Source organism: Egretta garzetta, unplaced genomic scaffold (genome assembly GCF_000687185.1).
Source record: "Egretta garzetta isolate BGI_Z169 unplaced genomic scaffold, ASM68718v1 scaffold56, whole genome shotgun sequence".
Taxonomy (NCBI): domain Eukaryota; kingdom Metazoa; phylum Chordata; class Aves; order Pelecaniformes; family Ardeidae; genus Egretta; species Egretta garzetta.
In genome coordinates this window covers 8,191,336-8,216,374 of record NW_009260182.1, presented here as the reverse complement: position 1 = coordinate 8,216,374, position 25,039 = coordinate 8,191,336, and the positions used below count along the sequence as shown (strand labels likewise).

The 25,039-nt window shown below is 43.5% G+C and overlaps 1 protein-coding gene across 7 annotated transcripts in view; it reads right to left on the bottom strand.

Moving 5' to 3' along the window:
- The window catches only part of SEC31B (SEC31 homolog B, COPII coat complex component), a 39,567-nt gene extending 14,560 nt beyond the window's left edge, over positions 1–25,007 (bottom strand). For 4 of the 7 annotated variants that reach the window (XR_004842411.1, XM_035897372.1, XM_035897371.1 and 1 more), the window contains exons 1-18: positions 20,536–20,624; positions 17,763–17,886; positions 16,763–16,958; positions 15,875–15,970; positions 14,672–14,812; positions 14,003–14,145; positions 13,655–13,754; positions 11,525–11,686; positions 9,535–9,687; positions 8,566–8,796; positions 6,993–7,067; positions 6,302–6,385; positions 5,258–5,366; positions 4,688–4,866; positions 3,840–3,966; positions 2,120–2,265; positions 719–892; positions 1–71 (exon numbers count right to left, since the gene is read on the bottom strand). Coding sequence is in view for 6 of the 7 variants with exons in the window: in XM_035897372.1 (XP_035753265.1) it covers positions 1–71; positions 719–892; positions 2,120–2,265; positions 3,840–3,966; positions 4,688–4,866; positions 5,258–5,366; positions 6,302–6,385; positions 6,993–7,067; positions 8,566–8,796; positions 9,535–9,687; positions 11,525–11,686; positions 13,655–13,754; positions 14,003–14,145; positions 14,672–14,812; positions 15,875–15,970; positions 16,763–16,958; positions 17,763–17,886; positions 20,536–20,614 (2,390 nt within the window). In the remaining variant the exon portion in view is untranslated. Of the gene's footprint in view, positions 72–718; positions 893–2,119; positions 2,266–3,839; positions 3,967–4,687; positions 4,867–5,257; positions 5,367–6,301; positions 6,386–6,992; positions 7,068–8,565; positions 8,797–9,534; positions 9,688–11,524; positions 11,687–13,654; positions 13,755–14,002; positions 14,146–14,671; positions 14,813–15,874; positions 15,971–16,762; positions 16,959–17,762; positions 17,887–20,535; positions 20,625–22,427; positions 23,494–23,540 lie in introns of those variants that run through there. The other 3 variants (XM_035897370.1, XM_035897369.1, XM_035897368.1) reach the window with 3 other exon arrangements.
- Positions 25,008–25,039: the final 32 nt, after the last annotated feature.

Genomic DNA, 25,039 nt, shown 5'->3' with positions numbered 1-25,039 from the left:
GGTGGCTGCTGATTACCCACGTTCTCTCCTTGAGCATGGAAGAGCCGGTCTCGGAGCTGTTCGATCAGGAGCTGAAACAAACCATGCTTTAGGAGAAGAGTCTTGCGAGAGACTCAGATGGAAGGTGCTGGGATTCAAAGCAGACCCTGACCCAAAGCATTGAGCATCAACCTGCAAAGCTAACTATTTCCCCAATAGCCACCAGGAAAAAAAAAAAAAGCCATAACCAACAATCTGGGACATCACCTGCCACATTCCCAGGCAGATGAAGTCTCACCGATCCTTCCCCCCGTCTTTAGAGTATTCCCACCCCAACCCCTACCCACATTTGGGCACTACACAGATTTGTTTCAAACCACAAGGTGACTTTCCCATTCCCTTCCTCAACCAGCTAGTTTCAGGAATAGATGCAGCTTCCCTGGAGAGCTGCTTCCCAGCACTGTTCTCCAGGAAACATTTTACAGTTCCACAGCTCCCTTCCTTTTCCCTGAATCAAAGGCACTACAAACAAAAAGCAAATGAAGACAAAACGTGTCCTAGAAAAAAAACAATAAGCCAAAAAAAACCCAAAAAACAACATCCCACCCCCCTCAGGTTATCACAATTAAGGTGAAAATTTAAGTCCTGATGCATGTCGAAACCCCATCTCTCTCTCATATAAAGTATCATTTTTCCCCACATACTATTCTTTTCCCACGGCAACCCATTTCTCACTCACCTCTTTAGAGCTGCTGGGTAGGTAATTCATTGCAGCTGCCAAGCATCCTTGAGATGCCAGGAGACTGGCATATTGGGTGATTCGTTCTGCCAAGACCGGGCCTGGCGCTGGTCCTGCTGCACCTCGGAGCATCTCAATGGACCTGCTCAGTACCATCACCTTCTCTATGAGATCCTGAATAAGACAGGGCGAGGGAAGAAATAGACCACTCGGAATCCGACTGGCTTTACTGGTCCATCTCATGCCGAGACACCAGATGACTCTCCCCACTTTCAATTGACATAGGGTCCAACGTGAACAGAACTTACTCCACTCTGCACCAGACACTGTCACTAATAACTGTTTCCTCAGGTAGAGTATGTGGAAAAAAAAAAAACCACAGGAACCAGGAAGCAACCCCTGACAGTGCTACTTTTATGATAAGGGTAAAAAGAAAATCAGAAGCCACAAGAACATTCCAATCAACTGTGATCTTTTTACTAAGAAGTTACTACTGTAACTCTAGAAGTCACAAGCTATCAGCTTGGAAGAAGAAAGATAAAAATCACACCAGGAGAAATTCACTAGGAAAAACCACTACTGCTGACAAACAGACCAGAAGGTTTCTAGTTATTCAAAGCTCCTTCAACTCCTAGAAATCAAAGTAATGTTTGTATCTGTAGAATGATACATGTATCACCAGCTGATAAATGATAACTGGGAGGAGGCCAGTTTCAAACATAACCAGGAATGCTGAAAATGCCTTTATGTTGCTATTACTCACTAGTGGGGTTGCAAAACCAGGGAACTCTGTAGCAGAGGGTATTATCTGCAGATATCTGAGTGGAAGACTTATCTAGTTCATTCTAGTGACTGGTGGACAGTGACTTAGCCAGGACTGGTTTAAGTGTAACAGACAGGTAACAACACTGACTTAGAAGCTCTGATTCATCTGCAAGCTGTGACTTGCCAGACACGATCATTCTACTTGCAATGGGAATAACATAGTCTAGACTTTATTTTATTTTGCCAGAGGCTGCTCTGAAGGTACAGCCAGATAACTGGAGCACTACAGTTAGCCAAGTACAGCAGCACACATACTCCCAGACAACTACCAAAAGGAAGCTCAGAGACGACATCAGTATACAGAGAGGTGGGTAGGCTGTAACTCTGGTCCATGGCTGGATTTATGTGCAATGTAATCAGTACTCTCTAAACACAAAAACCCTTAACATTTAAGAATGCAAGCCTCCTTTAGATGTAAGCCCGTAATCCAGGCTAGAAGGAGATACCTTGGTGCCCATGAACAGGTCTCCACTGTCTGCTGGAAGCCAGATACTCCGTTTGATGGGATAATGCAAACAGATTACAGCTACCAGACTGGCCTAAAGAGGAGTCAAACCAACATTATAGCACCTGTACCTGCAGGGCAAGGGGCGATGAAGTCTCATGGTTTTTTACCCAGCATTCCACCAACCTCTCCACATTGCCTGATGAGATATAGCAAAGGCAGGCATCATTGGACAGGGCTGCATCTCCCTCCGACTCTAGGCGGGCACCCAGCATGTCTAGAGAGGAAGAAATACAGCCAACATTTAACACACTCTCTTTATAAGGAGCTCATTAACCCCAATGCTCATCTCTTAGCAATCCTATTCTGGCTTGGCATGAAAAAGTGTTGACAGCTTTGGATCTGCACCTAATTAGAATTATAAAATCATTTAGGTTGGAAAAGATCTTTAAGATCATTGAGTTCGACCATAAAACCTAGCGCTGCCAAGTCCTACTAAACCATGTCCCTAAGCACCACATCTACCCATCTTTTAAATACTTTCAGGGATGGTGACTCAACCGCTTCCCTGGGCAGCCCATCCAGTGCCTGATAACCCTTTCAGTGAAGATTTTTTTTTCTAATGTTCAATCTAAACCTCCCCTGGTGCAACTTGAGGCCATTTCCTCTTGTCCTATCGCTTGTACTTGGGAAAGAGAGACCAACACCCATCTCGCTACAAGCTCTTTTCAGGTAGCTGTAGAGAGCAGTAAGATGTCCCCCAGACTCCTTTTCTCCAGACTAAACAACCCCAGTTGCCTCAGCTGCTCCTCATAAGACTTGCTCTCTAGATCCTACACCAGCTTTGTTGTATAGTTCTTTGGTTATACAGAGAAATGGGCATCATTAAGGAATCCCAAAGCCAACTTGGTTGAAAAAAGAAGTAATTTTTTTACATATCTGCCAATTTTTATATGTCTGCCCAGATGCATAGAAGAAAGAAAAACCCTTAAAAATGACAGATTAATTCAGTGAAAAACTCCAACATTTTTCTTTTCCAAAGAGGTGTGGGTATCTCCAGGCAACAGTAGCGTCCAGTTTGTTCAGGGACAAACCAGTAATCTGGTAGTTGCCAATGTTTAGCAAATGCTAGGAAATAAGGGCGAGCTGGAACTATCTCACTGCCACAGCCACCTTCCACCCCTACAATTTTGTCTGTAAAAGATGTCATGTTTTCTTGCATTTCAAGTTGTGTCACTGTACATGTATAAAGCGCTGGCATTTCTCCAACAGCACTTAGCTGTTCCCATCAGCCAGGAGCCAGTTCCCAGCTAAGCAACATGAGTAACTTCAGATTCAGTCACTTGCTTGCTGCCTAACTCTCAGAACAACAAGTTGCTGAGCATGTGGGACTATTAACAGGACTGAGGAAACTACTGAAGCCATCAAACATTCATTAACCCCTGTTTCTGATCTTAAAAGGGAAGGGAACGTGCTGGAAGGATAAACCTCTTTCAGATGGAGTGAAGCCACCTGACCTTTCACTGTCAAGGAAATCCGTTTCTCCCCAGAATGAAATAATAAATATCACCCTCTTAGTGTCTCAGCCTAGTGCCTATCCTGTTTTTTCCATGCGATCGGTAGAGGTGACAGGAAATACCAGCATATATAACTTGACACCATGATTCTCAGCTACAGTGTGCATCTCTCATTCTCCTAACTCAACAGCCCATGCTTATTAAATGAAGTTCCAGCTAGCTGTAATGAGCAAGGAGTGCTTTCCTTCCTCAACTGTATCCAATTCTTTTTGTGAGCAGTCCAGCGGTGCCCCCCCCTAAGGGAAATCACATCACAACATAGTATGCTGCATACCGCAGAGCTGGGTATAGTCCTCATGCTTTGAGTATGTTAACAAGATGGCCAGTGCCTCCTTCCAGCTCTGTAGATCACACGTGCAAACAATATCTTGCCAGTTCTGTTGCACAATGGAGGAAAGCAGCTGTAAGGGAAGCAGAAGGCCTGTGAATCACTGAAGACAAAGATAAGCTGACTGCTTAAGCAAGTGCACCCACAGCAATAGCTCACTTTCAGGCACACTTCACACTATGCAGCAACTACCTCACCGTACATTAAGAACCACCAATCCCAGCATCCCAATGTTAACAGTAATTGGAACCCAATGCCTCTGAAGAAAATAAAAAAGCCCAACAAAGCACTTAAGAGAATATGGAAATAGCCACACTAGGCAAGACTAAAGATCTATCTAATATCCCATTTCAGAGCAGCTAGTATCAATGACTGGGAATATAGTGTTAGGATATCCCAACCCCTGTTACACTTCCGCATTTGTAAATTAATAAGCTAGGTTCTTCCTAGCTGAGCCGTAAATGGACAGTATGCTCCACAAGTTACAAGCATGGCAAGCTGAGCCAGAAACCATCAGGTTAAAAAAAAAAAAAAAAAAAAGAACCAAGATAGAATCATAGAATCATAGAATCGCTTTGGTTGGAAAAGACCTTTAAGATCATCGAGTCCAAACTTTAACCTAACCCTGCCATCCCACCACTAAACCATGTCCCTAAAATATACTACAGTAAATGTTGAGTCAAGAAAAGATGCACAGATTCTGCTGACATTCTACCTCCTGCCAAAGCATTTCCACATATATTCAAACATCTGCCAAGATACCTGCTCAGTGGGTGCAGAAAACTGTCACTTACCAGGGAGAGTTTTGTCTTCCGCTTAGCAAAGTAGCGCTTCTGGGTCTCCTTTAGGAGGTTCTCCCCACCAGCTATAGCTAAGATGATGGCATCAGCAAAGCGCTCTGCTCGCATGCACAGCTCCACTGCACTCTCAAAATTCCCCAACAAAAGGGCTTGGCTGATGAGTCCATCCGTATCTACAGAGGTGAGAAGCAGAGTCAACCCACAGGGGCACCATCCAGATGCACTGATGATGCTTGTTTTAAAGAACAGGCAGTAAAAACCAACAATATATGGAAGCTCAGCTAAACCAAAATTTGGAAACCCAAGTCAGGTTTTGCACTTTAAAAGAACCACTGACTTGACTGTAAGTCTTCCATCATCTAGAAGATTCTCCTACATTTTTACTGGGTCTCTTATGTAGGAAGAGTGTTTCTCTGTACACTGCTGCATGACACTGGGAGGGGCCATGTGTTTAAAATGATCCATCTGCTGGAGTGGACCAGATTCTTCCTGGTTTCTAATTTTCTGGTTTTCCCTCCTCTCCCCTTTTCCTAAGACAGCAGAAACACACTTCATGTAACATACCTTCCGTGACAGGAATCTCCAATGTGCTCATATTCTGTGGGATGAGGTTGTCAAAAAAGGCTGAAGAGGAGGAAACAGCAGCTGCATCATCACTGGAATCTATCAAAAGCTGTTCAAAGAGTACAAGAGATTAATTAATTCACAGATCCTGCCCAAAACAGTTTAGTGGATTACAGAGTAGGATGGGGCTGCCCCCCATTTGGTTGAGCACGCTCATACAAATCTGATTTCAACTTGGAAACCCACCATGCCTCCTGTCACTGCTCTATCAACCTGCACAGTTTCACCAGGGCAGCAAGAAAAGCAGTGCTGCTATTGATAAAGCTTTGGAGACTGACAGTATAAGACATGCAATGCCAACAGTATCGCCAGCCAGCATTCATCAACTCAACTGCCAGCCCTTGAGGAAGCTGAACAATTTTGGATGGAATAGGGACAGGCCCAACAGTGGTATCTGTAACTAATGGGTAGAATCACAGCTGTGCTTGGTGCTCTATTGAAATTCAGGACACAATTGCTACCCCTAGAATATCTCAGCAAGTGTTTAAGGTTTGTGAAGAAGATTACTAATTTGAGGATAGCGGTTTTAGATACCTTAGAGGAGCAAAATTTACAGTGCGTGGTGAACCAGGCCTTGGAAGGCATCTTGAAGACAGACATCCCAAAATCATGTGAGAATACATTTCAAAGGATAGAGGTGAAAAGGAAAGAAATGCAAAAGAAATACCACAGCAAAAGTTTCACAGAGGAAATTCAGAACTGTGGCATGAAGCTGGGGTGAGGCTAATTCTGTCACTGAAGAAATCAGCACTGGTGAAGTAAGCCTTCTTGCAGTGCTAACAGCGAGAAGTCAGTCTTCATCATTCACTGATTTGTTTTAAAGCCAGAAGGGACCACTACGATCGTTTAGTCCGACCCAGTGAGGGTATGACCGATCTGTGAACTGCCCTCTGCAATGCCTGCACTGAGCCCAAGAACTTGTGGTTGGAATTAGACCTTCCTGTTCATTCTACCCTCCACCACTCTCCCAGGCTGGCAAGGTACCTGATCTGGTTGCGCAGCATTTGTCTCATCTGCCTCAGGAAGGCGCTGTTTATCTGGGATCCCATTACTCAAACATGAGGTGACCTAGAAAAGTAACAGACATGCACAGAGTGAAGACCCTATCAAAGTTAAACACATGGGCAGCAAAGCCACCAAGTGACTGGCAAGCCCCAGACACAATTCCCTTGGCTCTTTCACCTGTTTGAAAAGTTCCACGTCTCCCTATTCCTGGCTTGCTGTCTATCAGAGGTTATTTATCCTTTTCAGAGCGTTGCCCATGGTGCTGCAAGAGTTTCCTCCCCTGCAGCTCCATCAGTGCTATGCCAGATTGTGTTCATCTGTCACCTTCTTCCAGGCTGAGGAATCCCTTGAGATACAGAGTGCTGGATGCTAGAAGCAGCTCTCAAAACTGCACTGCTGTTATACACTTCCCTGAGCACCAACAACTGGAAGCAAGATAACTGGGCTCAAGGCCCTTTTGGTTTGATCCAGTACAGCTACAGTTGCCCTTACAAGTGCCTACATTTGCTTTTCAACGGGGGATACTGAGGTGCCTCTCAGCTGAAATTTCATATAGTTTGGTCTTTTGTGTGCTGTGAGATCACTCACTCATTTCCAGTAGGGACCCTAAAATTCTCCTGCAGCAGCTTTAGTCCTGTAAATGTTTCTCTCTATTGGAAAGATCCCTTACCTTTTTTTGCAGATCCTCTTTACTGTAGCCCAGCAGCTTGAGGAGTTTAGTCCTGGACTCCTGCTCCAGATTCACCTGAGTCCCAAAGGACATTAAAAAGACAAGAAAATATATAAAATCCTAGACATCTACACACTGCCAACAGTTGGCTGCTTCTAGCAGCAAAGTTTAGAGCTCAGTTTATAGATAAAGAACTCAACTATGACAAGTACACCTAATTAATACTGCAGGAAAATCTATGGAACTTAAGTTATAATCATGAAAAAAGGTGAAATTCAAGCTTGTCACACAGTTATAATTGAGGTACAACTGCCTATAAGGGCTATGACTGTATAAATACCTAGTGTACTTGGTCGTTAGTTCCCTGGATTGTCTAGGAATTGCCAAGCTAATCTATGCATAGAGACAATGGACTGATTTGAGCCCAGATGAAACTGAGACAAGGTGGTTGTCTGAACTAGCTGGCTTCACAAAAATTAGTTAGCTAATTGTTACAGAAGCTCCCTGGGTAGGTATTTCAGACAGTTCCAGAGATTCCTCACAGACTGCACACAGCCTAATTGATAGGCACTATTTGTATGCCTTAACGCATGATCAACATTCTGCAAGGAGAATCTGTCTGTCTCAGTAGGTCCCAGGCTGTTCCTACTGCAGAACTGATGACACTGTACATGGACAAGATACTTGTAAATAGTCAGTAGAAACTGTTTTTGCAAATCGAGAAATGGTCATGCAGGACAGTCTTTTGTACAGAAGCTTGGTTTGTAGTTTAAGACAATCAATAATAATAGATATTGTATGTGTTGGAGTGGTCTCACAGGACCATGGGCCAGCTGGATTATAAAAATTCACTAGAACGACAGATCGACACATCTCATCCAATGCAGCTGAAGACACTGTTGCAATGACCCCTGCAATGGAGACTACTGTCACCACCTAGACAACACCTGCCCATCCTATTCAAGAGATATGATTCCCCATGCAAATGTAATACTATGGAAAAGATCCCAACATCTTGCCACACACACAGTCTGTCTATGAGTGTCTGTAAACCACTACCAAGGCTAAGCCCTGCCTCTCCAGGAGGGCGGCCACTCCTCATTACCAAACTCTTTCATGTTACCAAATTGTCAATTAAACCATCGTCCTATGTAGGGCTACAGTCAGTTCTCAAACCAGCACAGCTCTCTCCCTTATTACTAGGGAATCTCATTTCCCATTTGGGCTTTGCCTTGAAAAATAGTAATGGCAGAGCTCCACAGGTAGCAGGCAGATATAGCTTGGCAGTGGGTTGAGATGAGAAAATCCTGTTTAGCACCTTGACAGGAAGCCCAAACGAGTCTGTTGAAAAGACCATTCCTACTGAAATAAGACAATCTCCAAGACCTAAACTGCAAAAACTTTTCTTTAGACAAGTAACTAACTAGCCTATTCAGTTCCATTTTGTATCTTAAAGAACAGGAATATAAAACGCTCAAGAGGACCACAATGAACGTGTTCCATATTCACACATCCTGAACATATTCAGGACCATAGAAGAACTGACTTCTGTGATTCACCACAGCCATCCTACCTTCAAGAAGTTCCAGAGGTTCTCATCAAATGGCAGCTTGGCTGTTTGGATCTTGCCCTGGCAGTAATCAAGGAGGTTCCCTGACTGCAAGGCCATCTGCAGTTCTCTGGATCGGAGCAGGAATTCGGTTTCAGTAGTGACCTGACTGATGAATACCTGGTGTGGGTAAGTCTGCTGCATTTGCTGTCCAGGAGCTTTGGTAAGACCAAAGGTAATCAGTTTTCCTCCAAACTGAGAAAGACAGAGGGAGACACAGTAAGCATTCTTATAAACAATGTAAAAGCAACTCACTTAGCTCTTCATTTAGAAAGGTGGGCTCAAGGTCCAGCTGTGAACACAAGGAACCCACACAGTTTAATGTGTATAGATGGTAGGGACACTGAGGGAGTACACATCACAAGCCCATCAGCTGAAGACTGATAACCATGACACTTGTGTATGTGCTATCAAGCCTAGCCAATTGCAAATGCCAGAGAGGCACAGGGGAGAAAGTACCATTTGGAACTGTTTATTCTTTTCTGACATGGAGAGGCAAGCTGCATTAATAAAAACTATCATGTGAATGGCAAGCACTAGACAGAGAACAAGTCGAGCAACAGACTAAAAGAACAGTTCAGCCTTTTGATTTAGGAGCGAAGAGGTGAAGAAAATTAAATACCTGGATAGGAATGAGAAAGACAGAGGAGAATAGGAATGCATGTCACAGCCTACAAGTAAAGCTTTTATGAGACTTCCTTAGCTTTAACTCTTACTTATAACCTCCCATTCTGTGCTACAGAACTCCATCTTGTTGGAAATGTATCTGAATGTTGAGCAAAAGACCTTTGCTCCATAGGACACCACATTGCACCTTAAAAAGGCATTACAACAACTAGGAACGGGAAGATAGTTTCTCTAGTGAAAGAAAAGGACTGTATCACAAGATGACACATCTGTTGCATTTTAAGCTAAGGATGCTTATTCACTTACTGCAAATGAAACCCCCACAGGTCTGCGAATCCATTTGGGTGGCTTTTTTAATGGTGGAATCAAGGTGGTCTGAGCTACTTGCTCCGGCACCTGCAGAGGAGGAAGGATCTGTCCCGTGCCAAAGGGATCCAGGTTGTTGAAGGAGGAAGAGATCTAGAATCAGATGGAGAAAGGAATGAGATATAATTCAATTCCTCTCTGTACGGAGTAAGGACAAAAGCTATTGCTTAGTAATTAGTTATTTTCCTTGCTGATGAAGAAAGAGGCTATTACAGCACCTCCTCCCGGAATACCACTAAGCCCCAATGTGCAAGAAATGGTATTTCCAAATGGTTCCAGAATTCATTTCTCAAGAAAACTTCACCTTGAGAGATTTTGAAGTAATTTTTCCTTAGCAAGACAAAAATTCCCTAATAAACACTGCTTGGCCTAGCACCCAGCTCATAAACACAGGAATTACAAAATTACTAGTTTTATGCAAGACAGTGACAACATCTTTCAAATGGGTTAGTTTTTTAAGGACTGTCGCAAAATTTTATAGCTTAGATGAGGCTGGTGAAATAATCTCTCAAGACTTTTTTTGCCTAGGCAAGAGAGTGTCAAAAGTGGCCCCTGATCTGGATTTCTGACATTTAGGAAGTCAGTGAGCAGACATACAATACTGTTCACAAGCATTCTTAATTTTTAACATTGTTGGCATAGATTTGTTGTTTGCCAAAGATAACCCTGTTCAAGTTTGACTGGACCATAGGGCATAGCTCCAAAATACAGCTGACCAGCATACTTGAAAGGAAACAACATAAGGCTGATCAAGCTAAGGTCACCAAACAAAGAATCACAGACAAGACCTACATGTTTTGTCTTTCAAGTCTTTCTTGATGGGAAACCAATTCCAAAATAAAGACCATTTCCTGGAGGAACAGCTTATACCCAACAGAACAATCACCCTAAACCTTCAAAAAATAAATACACGCTACTATGGTACCAGTAACATCAACCACCAGGTCTTCAACAGAGTTTCTGTCCTGATACCATAGAATCCAGAAGAAAGAGACCTCTTGGTCACAAACTCCCGACCTCCATACTGTCATTATCTCCTCTTATTTGTGTCCTTACTTGTTATTCTATTTATCTAGGAGTTATTCTACCCGACTGTTCTCCAATTTTGAATAGTGGAACTGTGGCGCATGCACATGAAAGTAAATTCTCCATGGGTTAAATAAATCCTTAATCTCTTACAGCTGTTGCTTGATAAAGTATTTTCAGTTTCATAGGATTTGCAAGAGACAGAACTCAGTCAGCTGTAAATGACTATATAAATAACACTGAAGCCAGCTCATACATATTCTCTTAAAACTTGTATTGTAAGGCATTTGTTGGCTGGGAAAGAGGGAGAGAATTAGAAGACTAGACACCAGATTAAAACTAACATTTTAGACAGTACTAACTTTTAATCTGTTCAGAATTTGACTATTGATTCATTGGCTAAGTAATGGATTTCAGTATCAAAATACTAACATGCTCCAAGATAAGTCAATTGACTTGAGGAAAATTGCTAATAGAGGCTTATAAGCTGCTACTTAAAATTGTCTTCTGAACTAATAAAGAATAATGTATTGCATTAGTATCAATGTATTTAATTTTAACCTAATGACAAGACAAGCTTGTTGCTCTAACAGGTGTGCTGCTTTAATTTTAGTCTCACAGTAATAACCATAAAATATATATAACATCAAAACTACACTTGATCTTGGCTCTCTTTACACAGTTTAATGAATTTTACAAGAAATACTGAGACACCTTTGTCAAGAGGCAATGTAGTCCCCACACAGGTAGCTTCTTGTTCCCACACCATACAGCTATACATCCTGGTGGGTGGGACAGCCTGCATCACTTAAAAATCACACTGTTATATATGTGTGCGTCTAACACTCTCAAAAGATAGGTAACTGCCAATCTGTCAAGCTGTAACACATCCACAGGACTTTACCTTGTCAGCCTGTGTCTTCTGCTGAGCTTCTAAGTTCCCACCCATAACAGAGTAAATGTTGATCCACCCATCAAAAGTGGCAGCAGAGAAGACAGAAGGATTCCTAGGACACCACTGGGCATCAAAGCACCACTGACTCCGTATGGGCAACTCGTAAACCACCTATCATAGAAAGAGAGAAGGCAGAAGCACAACATGCATAGTCCCCTGCTTTCCCCAAATTACTTGCCCACAGCAAGTGTGTCACCCTTTATTTACATATCACCATTGTATACAAGTCTCTTATTTTTGCTTCTTGAAGGACACATTTGCAAACGAATTATAGCACATTGAGACCAAACAGCAGAAAGCCACAGAAAGCTGATGTACAATAGGACTCTGACTGTAGAAGAAAAATCCAAAAGCAACAAGTCGGTTTTGCTCTGCTTTATATGTACTACTGTATCGGAGTACTACAGTGTCCTCACACTTGCTGTTAACCAAGGGAAACACACCAAGGAAACAACACAAGAAAAACAGAAGCCAAAAGGCAAGAAGGTGTCATGAGCAAGAACATGTAAACAGAAAGAATAGTCTGGAATAACAAATTTGACTAGGAAAATAAAAGCCTACAGAAAGAAGTAGAACAACAGGAGGACTGCAAAGCTGCAAATGAACTATGAAGGATATTGCAGCCAACAAGTTTCTGTTCCAGCACTCAAAAATCCAAAGTTCAATTCATGGCCCAGTCAGAGACTTCCTGCCTGATGTTGGGCAACTCGCTAACACAACCTTGAATTTGAACCTCCAGTTTGTAAAAATGAAAAGACTTCCTTTATGCCTCACAGGCACAAAGCACAGAGAATCACAGCTTCCTTCTCTGTGGGAACATGATCTGTATTTTCTGTTCCCAGGTATAAAAGCTTGCATTTGCTTATATTAAAAGCTAGATTGCTAAATTAAAAAAAAACCCCACCCACCCAAAACCAAAGAAAATAACCCTTCCCCTGAACTTACCAGATCTGCCATTCTGTGTAACTGTATCATCCTTACTACTGAAGGCCTTCCCGATTTTTATATCGCCTGAAAATTTTCTGTTAATTTGTAACAAAGTCAAGAAGAGCCCCCTAACAACAGTTTATGCATAAATCTCTAACTGCAAATCTACAGCAGCATGCATAAAGATGAGCCAGCTGCACTAAAACTGGGGGGGTTTCTTTAATTTTCCCATTAAAACACAGTGAAAAGACTTTTGTAAAAATTAGACATCGGGATTGTTTCAGAGTCTGATTCTCTTCTAACCACTAGGCATCTGTGTAGAGTGACCATCAAATCCCCTGGAACCACAACAGCAGTATTTCATGCATTTTAGGAAAATGGATTAATTTTTTTCCATCCCTCCAAGGCAAAGGTGGTGACCTAAGTGAAATTGTCCCATGAAATTAATCAACCCTGGGGCTCCCAGCTGGACTTTGTTCAGTTTTGTTAGAGTGCTTTCCCCATGCCATCATCAAGATAAACTGCGTGAATTTTGCTCAAAGTTCAAAATTCAGTTTTATCCAGAAATTCAGCATTGAATGAGTAGGTGTGCAGAAAAATTTTTTACACAGTCCTATTTTAATTCAGGTGATACCTAAATATTTCAAAGATGCTAATTTTGAGATACATTACTAGATAAGAACATACATGTGAAACCACTGGACTATGAATAAAGTTTACATGCATATTTAATTACGTTCTTCTCCTCTCAATGACCTTAACAAATGCTCCTCATACTCCTTCAAGTTTCCCCCCAAAAAACTTACTACCCTAGGAGAAGGAAGAAGAAGAAGAAACAAATGGACACAAAGAACACTACCTGTGTGAACATAGCAATAGTAATCATAATTAGCTGAAGCTAAGTTTTAGTTAAAGCTTTCTTCCCTCTGTGATCTCTGGACACAGCTATAGCAGAGAAAATCTCTGCCTGAGATTTTTCTGCCTGTTGTTTTCAGTCTGGATACGGACAACACTCCAGAGAGGAAGAGTGCAGAAGACATATTGGAGGAAATTACATCAGCACTCCACAGGGCTACAGAGAAGGGACACACACATAGCATAGCACAGAACTCTATAAAGCAGACCCTGTAAGTAGTAGCTGTGGTTATGTACCTCCCCCATATTTGGGTTCCAGCACAAGATCCGGTTGTCTTTGGCGCTACTCAACAGCAGTTCAGGGTCAGCCTGGCACCAAGAGACAGAGAGAACTCCCCTAAAATAGATCAGACAGAAATCAGTCATATTTCATACCCAGTGTACTCTCCCACCCTGTCACCAAGAAAGCTCACCAGCATTTAAGGTCAGAAATGCTAGTTCTCATCTCTACCCTCAATCAGATTCATCTGTGAAACAAAGCAGGCCTAGCAAAAAAATTGTGTTTCTCCTAAGTCCAATCTCCCAGATGTCTGCCTTTTAAAGATGAAGATCCTTGAAAAGGCAACACAACAAGCAGGCCCTCACCTCGTGTGCCCTTCCAGCTGGCTCAAAGGAGACGTAGCAAAGCGTAAGTCCCATATTTGGATCACTGGCAAGCGGTCATCCTCAGACGAAAGGACTAGCTGGGTTGCAACTTCTGGATGCCAGGCCATTCCTGAGCAATGCATCTAGGGACAAAAATAGCCTAGGCTGAAAATTCAGCAAAGCAAGCTGACAATAGCACAAATGGCCCAGAGCCACATCATTCTGCATTTAACTTGCCTAGAACGCTTGACATAAAGCAAGTCTACCAAAGTCTTGCTGTGGGAGACAAGTATTTTTACCTTCTCTACACAGCAAAAAAACCCACTAACCATACAGAAGTTGAAGGAGTAGTTCAAAGTTGACCTAGGAAGACAACTGGGATTAAAACACAGGAGGCTTCTCATAAATGAGCTGTGAACATAGAAAATGAATGCAAAGGTGCCCTAGTTTTAGGACCAGCTAGGGGTCTCGTTTCCCCATTTCGTTAGGGAGAAAAAAATAATAAATAAAAAAGAGATAGAGATGCGCTTTGATATTACAGCTCCAAGAGAACCAGTCCCAGCAGCTCCCACAATAAAAACACTTGATCCCAAGCGCCTGTGCCATTGCTTTGCAGTCATATGTGGCATGTTGTAAGCTAGTTAGAATGACAGCCTTTCCTCCACTCACTCTGTTGCTGTGGTCACTGACTTTGATGATAGGCTCATTCTTCCTGAGGTCCCAAACCACAGCCTTGCCGCTGGGGTGAGCGGAGGACAGGATATGCTGCACCTGCCGATTCCAGGACACCACACTGATGTCTTCATGAGGCTGCCAAGACAAGAAAGGCCACACATGTTGAAGGAACATCAGTCACAGGATTCTGTCACTAGCTTAACTAAGGGATTTGATGATATATAGATTCCTCTCTTCAATCACTGATCAACTAACTGGAAATATCAGCAGCGCTGACCAGAAAGAGCAGGGAACATGGGAAGTCCTTTACTCAGTGAGTACAGTGGAAGTACAGTCAAATTCTATGGGGGAATGTCACCTGGAGAAGCACCTTTGCATTTGGGGAGCAAGTACTGGATTCTGCACTGGCCAAATGTGTTATAAATCAGTCCATGAGAACATAGATGCCTCTACCCTGACTCCTGGGATGAACTTAAATGGAAACTTGACCTTGTGCAACATTTCAGGAGTGCAGTGAGGTGGAAAATGATGAAGCATTCAATGCTAATTGTCATTACTGCATCTACCGCAGTGCGAGAGAGAGCCAAGAAAACAAATGGGAGGCTTATTGGAAGAAAAACTTGGTCGCTTTTAGGCAAGTTTACTACAATTTTTACACTTTCAGGAGTTGATTGCCCTGAATAACATAATCAGCATAAGATGATCAGAAGCTTCTTCCTCTTCAAACTCAGGAAACATTATCTGGGAGTAATAGCCAAGATGGATTAAATGGCTCACTGGCTCTGCTAGGGATATTACTTTCCTGAGATATGAAAAGCTTCAGCTGAAGCCTGAAATAAATTCATTCCTCAGAGAAGGTCTAATAAACCTTCTTAATCCATCACACATGCCCCAGCTGGATCACAAGATAAACTGGTCAGTTACTTGATTCAAATCCACAAAGAGCTTACCCATCCATGCAAAGTGCATCCTTCCAGAGCTTGTCAGCCTACCCTCCCCACCCTTTACAACACTCTCCACCTCCCCAGAATGAAGCCGATCTGTTACTTCCGATTCATCTTTCTCCTGAGAGACATCAAGGTCATTCCCCCTTCACAGACTGACTAAACCAGGGTGACTCCATACAGTCACATCTTTTTGCCTTGCCTACTGAGACATAAAATTACAGGAGGATTGTCCCAAGGAAAACTTGTTTACCTGTGATTTAGCCCCTGGAGTCATAGGCACACTGAAGTTATTCAAGTCCCAGATGAAAATTTCAGAATCATTGGCTCCAGAAGCCAAGAGGTTACTCTAGAAAAACAGAAAAGCTCATCTGAGTTTCCAGCTCACAGGAAAAGAGGATGGATTTCTTAAAAAGAAAAGTAAGCAAAAACCCAAAAATCTTCTAAATTCAGATGAGAGCTGCATTTCACAGCCACTGGTAAGCAGAAAGATACTAACCAGATTATAAACCAAGCACATCTCTGGCCTCCATGCCTTCAGCTGTGACACAGTACAGATCTGTTTAAAATTTGCCTAGCAAGCTACATGTGCAGGAAGCTGCTGTAACTCTTCAAACTCTGCCACAGGCCTGGAAACCACTGTCTCTGGCCAGCTGAGCCTCTGCCCTGCATCCTGGCACCAAGGACGTTTCTTCTGAGAAGATGCAGGCTTCCCAGAAGGGTATGCAGGCAACTTTCAATTTGCCTTTGTGCTACCACGAGAATTTGTGTTCTGTTCACTACTTGCTTGAGTTGCAGCCCCTTCAAGTGTGATAGAGCCCCCCTGAATTAGACACCAACTGAAGAAATAAAAAAAAGTTCTGATTTCAAATGGGTAATGGTCAACCATAAAACAGTATTGCAAGACACATTTTTACAGAGAGCTAAGAGACTTGATCAAGGTCACATGGGAAGTCAGTGGCAAAGCTCTGAACAGAACTCAAATCTGAGTCACAAACCAGCCTAGTGTACCAACTACCATGCCTCTTTCAAGTTAAAAAACATTCCTTCAATTTATAAATCTCTAAACACAAGGGAAAACCATATTTTTTTACAGGAAGGTTAACTTCCCTTTGGTTATAAGTATCTTAATGTTGCATACCTGGAAAGGGTTGAAGTCAAGAGCTCGAACAGGACCTGTATGCTTCTCTGTCTGCCCAATTACAGGCTCGCTCTTTGAAGCCAGGATGCGGTGCACACTGTACATTGTCAGTACACCGTTATCCCCTCCACCAATGATCACACCGGAGGACTCTGGAGACCCATTTCCAAAGTTACCCCAGATCAGCTTATGAAACCTAAAAAAGAAGAAAATAAATCTGGCATAGGCCACAATATTTGGTGGAAGTCAAGACACCTTCTGCATTACCAAAAACCACATCCATGTTCTGACCTATTAAACATAACCATCAGTCTGCACCTTAAATAACCATTTTCCTTTCAAGAGGACTGTGGCTTTTGCATGCAAAAGAAGAAATAAGCTTCCTTCCAAAGACTTTTAAAGGGAACTTACAAAGAAGATCTTATCTCTCTTTTTTTAGGGTTTTTTTTTTTGTTTGTTGGTTTGATCATTTGTTTAAAATGTTTAGGACCTCATATGGGATTTGGTGGGTGAAATCCTCTAGCCTACACTACATAGAAAATTAGATTAGAGGACTATATGCCTTCCTTTCCAGAGCTGTTATCTGAAAAATATGTTTACTCCCTTTAAAATCTGCTAGTTAGAAATGAAGGCTGTGTTTTACACTAGGTGCAAATGTCACCCACACTGATGAGCCCAAGAAATCACCTTGTCTTAAAAAGCTAGAAGATAAGTTTCACTTTGCCTCTAGCCTCTTTATTGCAAATCATTAGCCCAAACAAATTCACACGATATAGAATGACTGACTACCATATAAGTCCTTTCAGATTCCTCCAGAGCAGTTGCTCTACTTTTACACCCAATTTGTGTCAAGGCAAACATTCAATTCTTGAAGACACAGGTCAACTGATCCAAAAGACCACCTCATACCCTGAAAACATGACCTCCTTCTCTCCCTTCTTGTACCAGAAAAGCCCTTTTCAGTTCCACTGACTGATAAATCACTATGAGCCTCTAGTACCTGTTTGAGGCAGGAAGTGTTCCTTTCTGCTTCATGTCCAGGGAGGGATCCCTGAAGTCAACCTCAAATATTTCCAAGGTGGCATTTGTACTGAAGGATGCATCCAGTTGCTGGGCAGATGTTCCTAGCAGAAGTACAAGGGCAACACAAGTGGGCACTTTTTTCAAGAGCACAAGATACAAAAAGAGCAAGGCACTGGAAACGTATTCTTTGCAGTTAACACAACCTTGGTGTTGTGCCTGTTCAAAGAGAGGACATGTCTGCATACCTCAGAAAGAGGAACCAACAATTATGATTATGGCAAAGACTTTGAAAGAAATTAGAACTTCTTCAAGAAACTCTGGGCACCAGGGTCACTCTTGCACAAATAACATTCTCTCTTGGGACAGATATGATTCATATACCCTTTTCCAAGCAGCCACAGCTTCTGATATTAAGTCCTTATCTAAGTTACAAATGCAGTCACACCATGAAACCCAGCTACAATTATGATCCCAAATACTTCTGTATACTGCTCCTCAACCATGACCAGATGTCTTGTTCAGACCTTCTAAACCTACTCTACAGCTAAAGTTCTTCAACCTTAGTCAACTAAACATGTCCCAACGACCCACAGACAGCTAGTGGTCACATGGTGGTGGCTTCCTTTCTTCTCCCTAGCTTACAGAATAAAAGCTAAAAATTAATTTAACATTGCCTAGTGGGACACTTCCAGGCAAACAGTCATCCAGCTACCACAGGGATGCTTTGTAACTGTCTATGGCATGGAAAGCACCCAAGAGACTATTAAGAAGTAGTACAAATTATGAAACTATGCAGTTTCTGTTCTAAAGCAGGCTGAAGCCAAGACCTTTGGTCCAACCAAAACTCTGGCCTTATTAGAGAAACACAAACCAGACTACCCCAAAACAGTAATGTTGCTTTTAAGGCAACAGTCGACCCTTTGTCACTTTCTTTTGACAGTCATCCCTGAAAAAAACCAATATGGCAGCGTTGCACAGGCCAGGCAGGAGACAGAGCTGACTAGTTCTCATGTTGGGCAGACAACTGTGGTGGGTTGACCCTGACTGGCTGCCAAGTGCCCACTAAACCTGCTCTATCAGTCCCCTCCTCAGCTGGCCATGGGAGAGAAAATATAATGAAAGGCTCATGGGTTGAGATAAGGACAGGGAGATCATTCACCAAGTACCATCACGGGCCAGACAGAATCAACTTGGGGAAATTAGTTTCATTTATTACCAATCAAAATCAGAGCAGAATAATGAGAAAATAAAAACTAGATCCTAAAACACCTTCCCCCCCCGCCTCCCCCCCTTCTTCCCAGGTTTAACTTTACTCCCAAATTCTCTATTTCCTCCCACACAATGATGCAGGGGGACGGGGAATGGGGGTTGTCGTCAGTTCATCACATGTTGTCTCTGTCGCTCCTTCCTGCTCAGGGGGAGGACTCCTCACACTCTACCCTGCTCCAGCATGGGGTCCCTCCCACAGGAGACAGTCTTCCATGAACTTCTCCACAAACTTCTCCAACGTGAGTCCTTCCTGCAGGCTGCAGTTCTTCATGAACTGCTCCAGCGTGGGTCCCTTCCACGGGGTGTAGTCCTTCAGGAACATACTGCTCCAGCACAGGCCTCCCACGGGGTCACCAGCCCTGACAGCAAATCTGCTCCAGTGTGGGCTCCTCTCTCCACAGGGCCACAGGTCCTGCCAGGAGCCTGCTCCAGCACAGGCTTCCCACGTGGTCACAGCCTCCTTTGGGCATCCACCTGCTCCAGCATGGGGTCCTCCCTCCACAGGCTGCAAGTGGAGATCTGCTCCAGTGTGGACCTCCATGTGTTTCAGGGGGACAGCCTGCATGGTCTTCACCAGCAGCTGCTCCAGTGCCTGGAGCACGTCCTCTCCCTCCTTCCTCATTGACCTTGGTGTCTCCAGAGTTGTTCCTCTCACATATTCTCACTCCTCTCTTCAGCTATAGTTCTGCACGTTTCCTCCCCCCTTCTTAAATATGTTATCACAGAGACACTACCACCGTCGCTAATGGGCTCGGCCTTGGCCAGCAGCAGGTCTGTCTTGGAGCTTCTCACAGAAGCCACCTCTGTAGCCCTCACCACTACCAAAACCTTGTAATGCAAACCCAACACAACAACCCAAGCTGTCAGTTCTACACAGACACTAAACTCATCTACTGCCAACTCAGTGAACAGTCTTTGTGCTTCAGGAAATAAAATTATTATAGCTATAGTGAAATAATGAATAATACCAACAAAATGCAAATGTTAGGCTTTGCAGAAGTATTGAAAATTGAATGTTAACTGAAACAGGCAACTTTAGGGAGAAGAGGTTTCTATTATTTGATTGTCAAGCCACATGATGATGGCTGAATAAAAGTAAAAGTGAGCTTAAAGGAACATGACTAGAATGAACTTTTTTCCCCCCACAGATATATCAAGTATGTAACCTTATTTTGTTTTATTTTTCATAGCAAGCAGGTGTCAGAGTTCATACAGACTTAATTAGAAATTAGATCAAAAAAGCCACGTATTCACCCTTTGAAAAAAATCACTGGACTTTAGGGTGTTAAAGTTGGGCATAAAAGTAATCCTTTACCGGTCACTTTTAAAAAAATAAAGGCTGTAATGTTTTCGGTATATTGCCTGTAAGTTTTCCAGAGATTATTAAGGTGAGAATTGTTGAAAGTTAAAACCAACACAACTCGACATAAAATCTCTCCGTGACTCATACTTTAATACTCACAAATTGTGAAGAACTTTACCTGTTGCTAGGTAAATGGGGTGGTTGTTTGCTGGACTCCATGCCTGGACAGCTGTTCGCTCAATTTCCTTTAGCTTCATTTTCTAGGCTCTAGAAGAAATTTCACACAGTGGTTAGAATAGCCAGATAAAGCCAACACGAAAATAAACACACCAGTAACAAGATATCCCTCTTACCAAGATACCATGAGAACAAATTGCTCTTAATAGAGAGAAATTACTTGCTATTTCCTGAGGAACTGAATACAGTTTCACTGGAATAAATTGGTATATTTTAGAAATTAATTTAAAAAACCACAATCCCAGCTGTCTGACCCCAGATTTTCTTTCACATATAGCTCTCTTTTTCATATACCCCAGTTACAGGAGGGTTTCAGAAAAAAGAAGGGGATCCAAATTAAACAACATACTCAAGTCTTCAGTCCAGGCTAGTTTAAATCAGCTGCAGAAATTAATTTAAACAAATGTATTTGCAAAGCACTAGTTGCTCTCTCTGAACAAGCTGATGTCAGTACATACACAGGCAAAAAAGGAGCAGAAGAAATCTCAGGGCAGGCTAAATTCCAAGCAGAAACGTGACGTGGCAACAGAAAACAAAGTGCAATGCGATCTTATGCCAATTCAGTTAATGTACTTTGTTCTCTCTCTTCTGAGAAGCAAAAGGAAAAAATGCTTTGACTTTCTGCTTGAGTTTGTAAATGGTAGGAAAAGGTGAGAAGCGATCCAGAAGTAACTTACTGGGTTTCAATCTCAGTTCTGACAACAATTCTTTTTATTTACCCTGGATAGATCAACTGACACCTGTAAAACGGAACGCAACAGAACTTCTCCGTGTCACTGGAGAGAGATTAGTTGGGCAATAACGTAGCAGGATAATTTAAAGTCAAACCGCCAGGAGGCTGCAAAATGGAGTTTAAATACAGAGTATTGTTCCATGTAAGATCTCATTCTCGCTGAGGAGAAAGCACCCAGCACCTCTCCATCCCAGGCTACGCATGGGCCTTCTAGGCATGTCAGCCACATAAATGATGTGTGGACATATCATTCACAGGCTAACGGGGTCACTCTCATGAGCAGTTCCTACACCTTTTGAGCTTGGCACCAGTGCAGTCTTTTAACTCTAGCCAAACAGAGATGCTAAAGATGCGCTCAGATGATATCATGCTGAATAAAGCACGACTGTCAGCAGGCAACACAGCAAAACACTCCGCATCTTGCCAGCTCGCTGTGATTAACCTCTCCTGGTTACTTGACACTGTTTGTGTTAGCTGGGCTGACAGTTAAACCAGAGTCTGCATCACGTGGTCCTCTCTGTTCAGATGCAGGGCTACAAGCGTCAGTGCTTCAGAGTTTGGCTTTACTCAGGCCAGAGCATGGATGTTTATTCATAACTAAGTTTATAAGGTAGCTTGCTGTGGCCAGCCCACTGTCTGGCCAAAACGTAAAAAAAAACCTCAAACAAACCACCCAGTTTTGAAAAAGCCTTCTGTCATCTTGTGGCTGATATGAAGCTCCTGAGACCTGCACAGGGGGAAATCTGGTCAGCATTACTTCTTGGGCTTGGAACTCCTGACTGATAACTCCACACCCTTCTTAGGGTTTCTTCTCCACCACCAGTCAGAAGATAAGGACATCTTCTCTCTCCTCCTAATGCACTATCAGGATATGCTGTTTGATTAGAACTTCTTTAATGCTTTTTGGCATTAGTCTGCAGCAATACATCCCAAAGCTCAAACTGCCTATTGCTATTCTCATATTAACCTGATCCCCACTTAGCTGAGGCCTGGAGGAATCCAAACAGCACCCTTGTACAATAAAACAAGTGCAACTACTTCCTCATGCAGCCTCGGAACAGAGGTGGAAAGGTCATCTCATCGTCATTACTGTAACAGACCTCTAAAGCTTACTTTCCAATCTTCCAGCATGTATTTTGCGGGGTACTCTTTAGGGCTCCATCACATCCTCTCTGCCAAGAAGTTTCAGCACTTACTCATCTGCCTCCCATACCAGTGCAGGTACGCTGTCCAGGTCTCCTCCCTTCATCAGCAGTGAGGAATGAAAATATAGAATCATAGAATCATTAAGGTTGGAAAAGACCTCCAAGATCATCAAGTCCAACCATCAAATATTCCCAGGAGTCAGGTCATCCTGCTAGCAAGAGCCTGCTGCCCAAGGCACCACCTGACTCCACTGATGGGGGGGAGCAGGACAGCTGATATGTTCCTTACCAGTCCCTTTCTTGCCTCCTCCTCCTCCAGTTGCAACCCATCAGCTGTAGGAGCTGGCTGTACACACAGGCCTCACTGCTCCTTGGCTTTTAAGAGGGCAAATCCCTGCGAACATTACTAGACAACGGCCAAGGACCTCTTCCCTCTAGAAAATTAACTGGTAAGGAAACAAGGAAGAGCACAACCATTATAAACTTAGCCAGGCAAATGGTACAAGCTCCCACTCCTTACCCTCTGTGCTGGACTGACTGCATGGCTGGCACAATTTGCATTTAACATGCAAACAGAGATAAGCCACAAAAACCACGCAGAACTGTATTGATCAGTTGTCCAGCTTTTCTTGTCTATAGAGCATTTTGCGTAAGAAAGTCAACAGTACTCCTTTTTTTTCCCACAAACTTAAGTCAGGACAGAACGTGAAGGTAAAGCATCTTGCCCACGGTAGCTCACCTAGACATAGGAAAGCAAACAAGGCACCATTTAGAGTGGCTCATTATCAACAGAACAACTGTAGAAGTGCCGGACTGAACAGGTATTGAACAGGTACACTGCGTCCCTGGTCCTCAAGGCAAAGCAGCAGTAGTGCCAACAGAGAAGGCCCACAGGAGATGCATAAGAAGCCAAAAGATCACAGTATCACAGCATCTCCTAAGCACCTCCTATCAGTTCAACTCCATTACAGCTGAGGTTCTGCAGGGATGCAGCAGCACCTCCTCCTTAAGTCAGTGGACTCTGAGTTCAGAAGGGGGGGGGGGAGAGAAGCCTGATTTGAGTCTTACTCTTAGAGAAGTGATCCTTCTATACACTGTGCATGTCTATATCGAGGACAGGACTTGCGATCCTTAAAGCAGGAAAAAGTCCTTCTTCAGCAACCTCTTGTGGCTGCCTGAGAAAAATTCACAAGTATTCAACTCTTCCACAGCAGGATTTTTAGGGAGAGATTGCCACCTGCTGTCATCTCCCAAAATAGCATCTAAGACTTCTGAGAAAGCTCGTGCTTTTCTCAGGACTTCTAATTAATTAATCATGGCAATTCCTCCTCCTCTTCCTTCTACAGACATCCGATTACAAATCTAACGTATTAACGAATCTGAGCACCAAAGGGAGCCGCGGGACAGTAGCAGCATTTCCCTGCAGCCTCCCCTGGCCACGGTTTCCTGTGCAGTGTCCTTAAAAGGTAACGGTGTCTGCAAAGCAAAACCCAGCAGGTCAGAGCACTCCCCACAGCTGGGAAATGGAGAGGACACAGCTGAACAGTGAAAGGTAAAAGCACATGTTCTCAAATCATGATGGACCATGTAAACAGTGCTGACAGAGGCAAAAATTCCTCACCTACGCTAACTTGAAATACTTGTGGTTGTTGTTGTTGTATCTGCGAACTGACTCTCAAAGCCACCACAATAATCATCCCTGGTATCACTCTCGTAAGGCCTTCTGTCTCTTGCACCACCCAAATACTGTCAATCAGAAATCCCTCCTACTGACTTTCCCAATCCTCCTCCTGCTGCTGGGCACGCAATCATTCCTCCCTGAACAGTTCCTGCCGATATTGGACTTCCAGCACAGCAGAAAAGGGAGCTGATAGCCTGAACCCCCCCCCCCCTTAACTAAAGGTGAAACATGGGCAGAACAGAAAAGACTTCTCCAAGGTCACCCAGGTGACAAGCAGCCACCCAAAGAACTGAAAAAGGCCTCTCAGCCATGACACAACGGTTAGGATACAAACCGTCCTACAGCCTCCACATCCCAACGTCAATTTAAAATCTTTGTACTGCCCCTTCCCTCTGCATTGCTCCGACATTCTCCTTTCACAGGTCCCCAATACGCTACAGCCAGTTCTTGTAAACGCTTATTATAAACCCCGATTACAGAAGGCAGAAGGTACAGAGACACTAATCTCAGCTAATCGTTGGCGTTTGCGAGGCGGGGTTGTTGCAGGGCAGGGCTCAGCACATTCCTCCATGACAGCTCCCATGGCCTATGAAGAAACTTCTGGTGCTCTGAGGACTTTCAAAAGCTACTGCCAAGTGCCACAGCACCGTACAGACGGGAGCGCGTACACACGCATCCCGTCGGCTTGCTCTGCACAACGGCATTATGCTGCGTGGTAGTGGAAAAGAGGGAAGGCCTAGGAAGAAGGCGTTGCGCTCGGACACCGGGCGGCACAAACAGGCTCTGGGCTACGCCAGAAGCCTCTCCGCTACCCGGGTCAAAGGAGCTTCGCTCCCCGCCTGCCGCTGCCCAGAAGCCGGCCCGCCGGCGGAGGGGAAACAAGGTG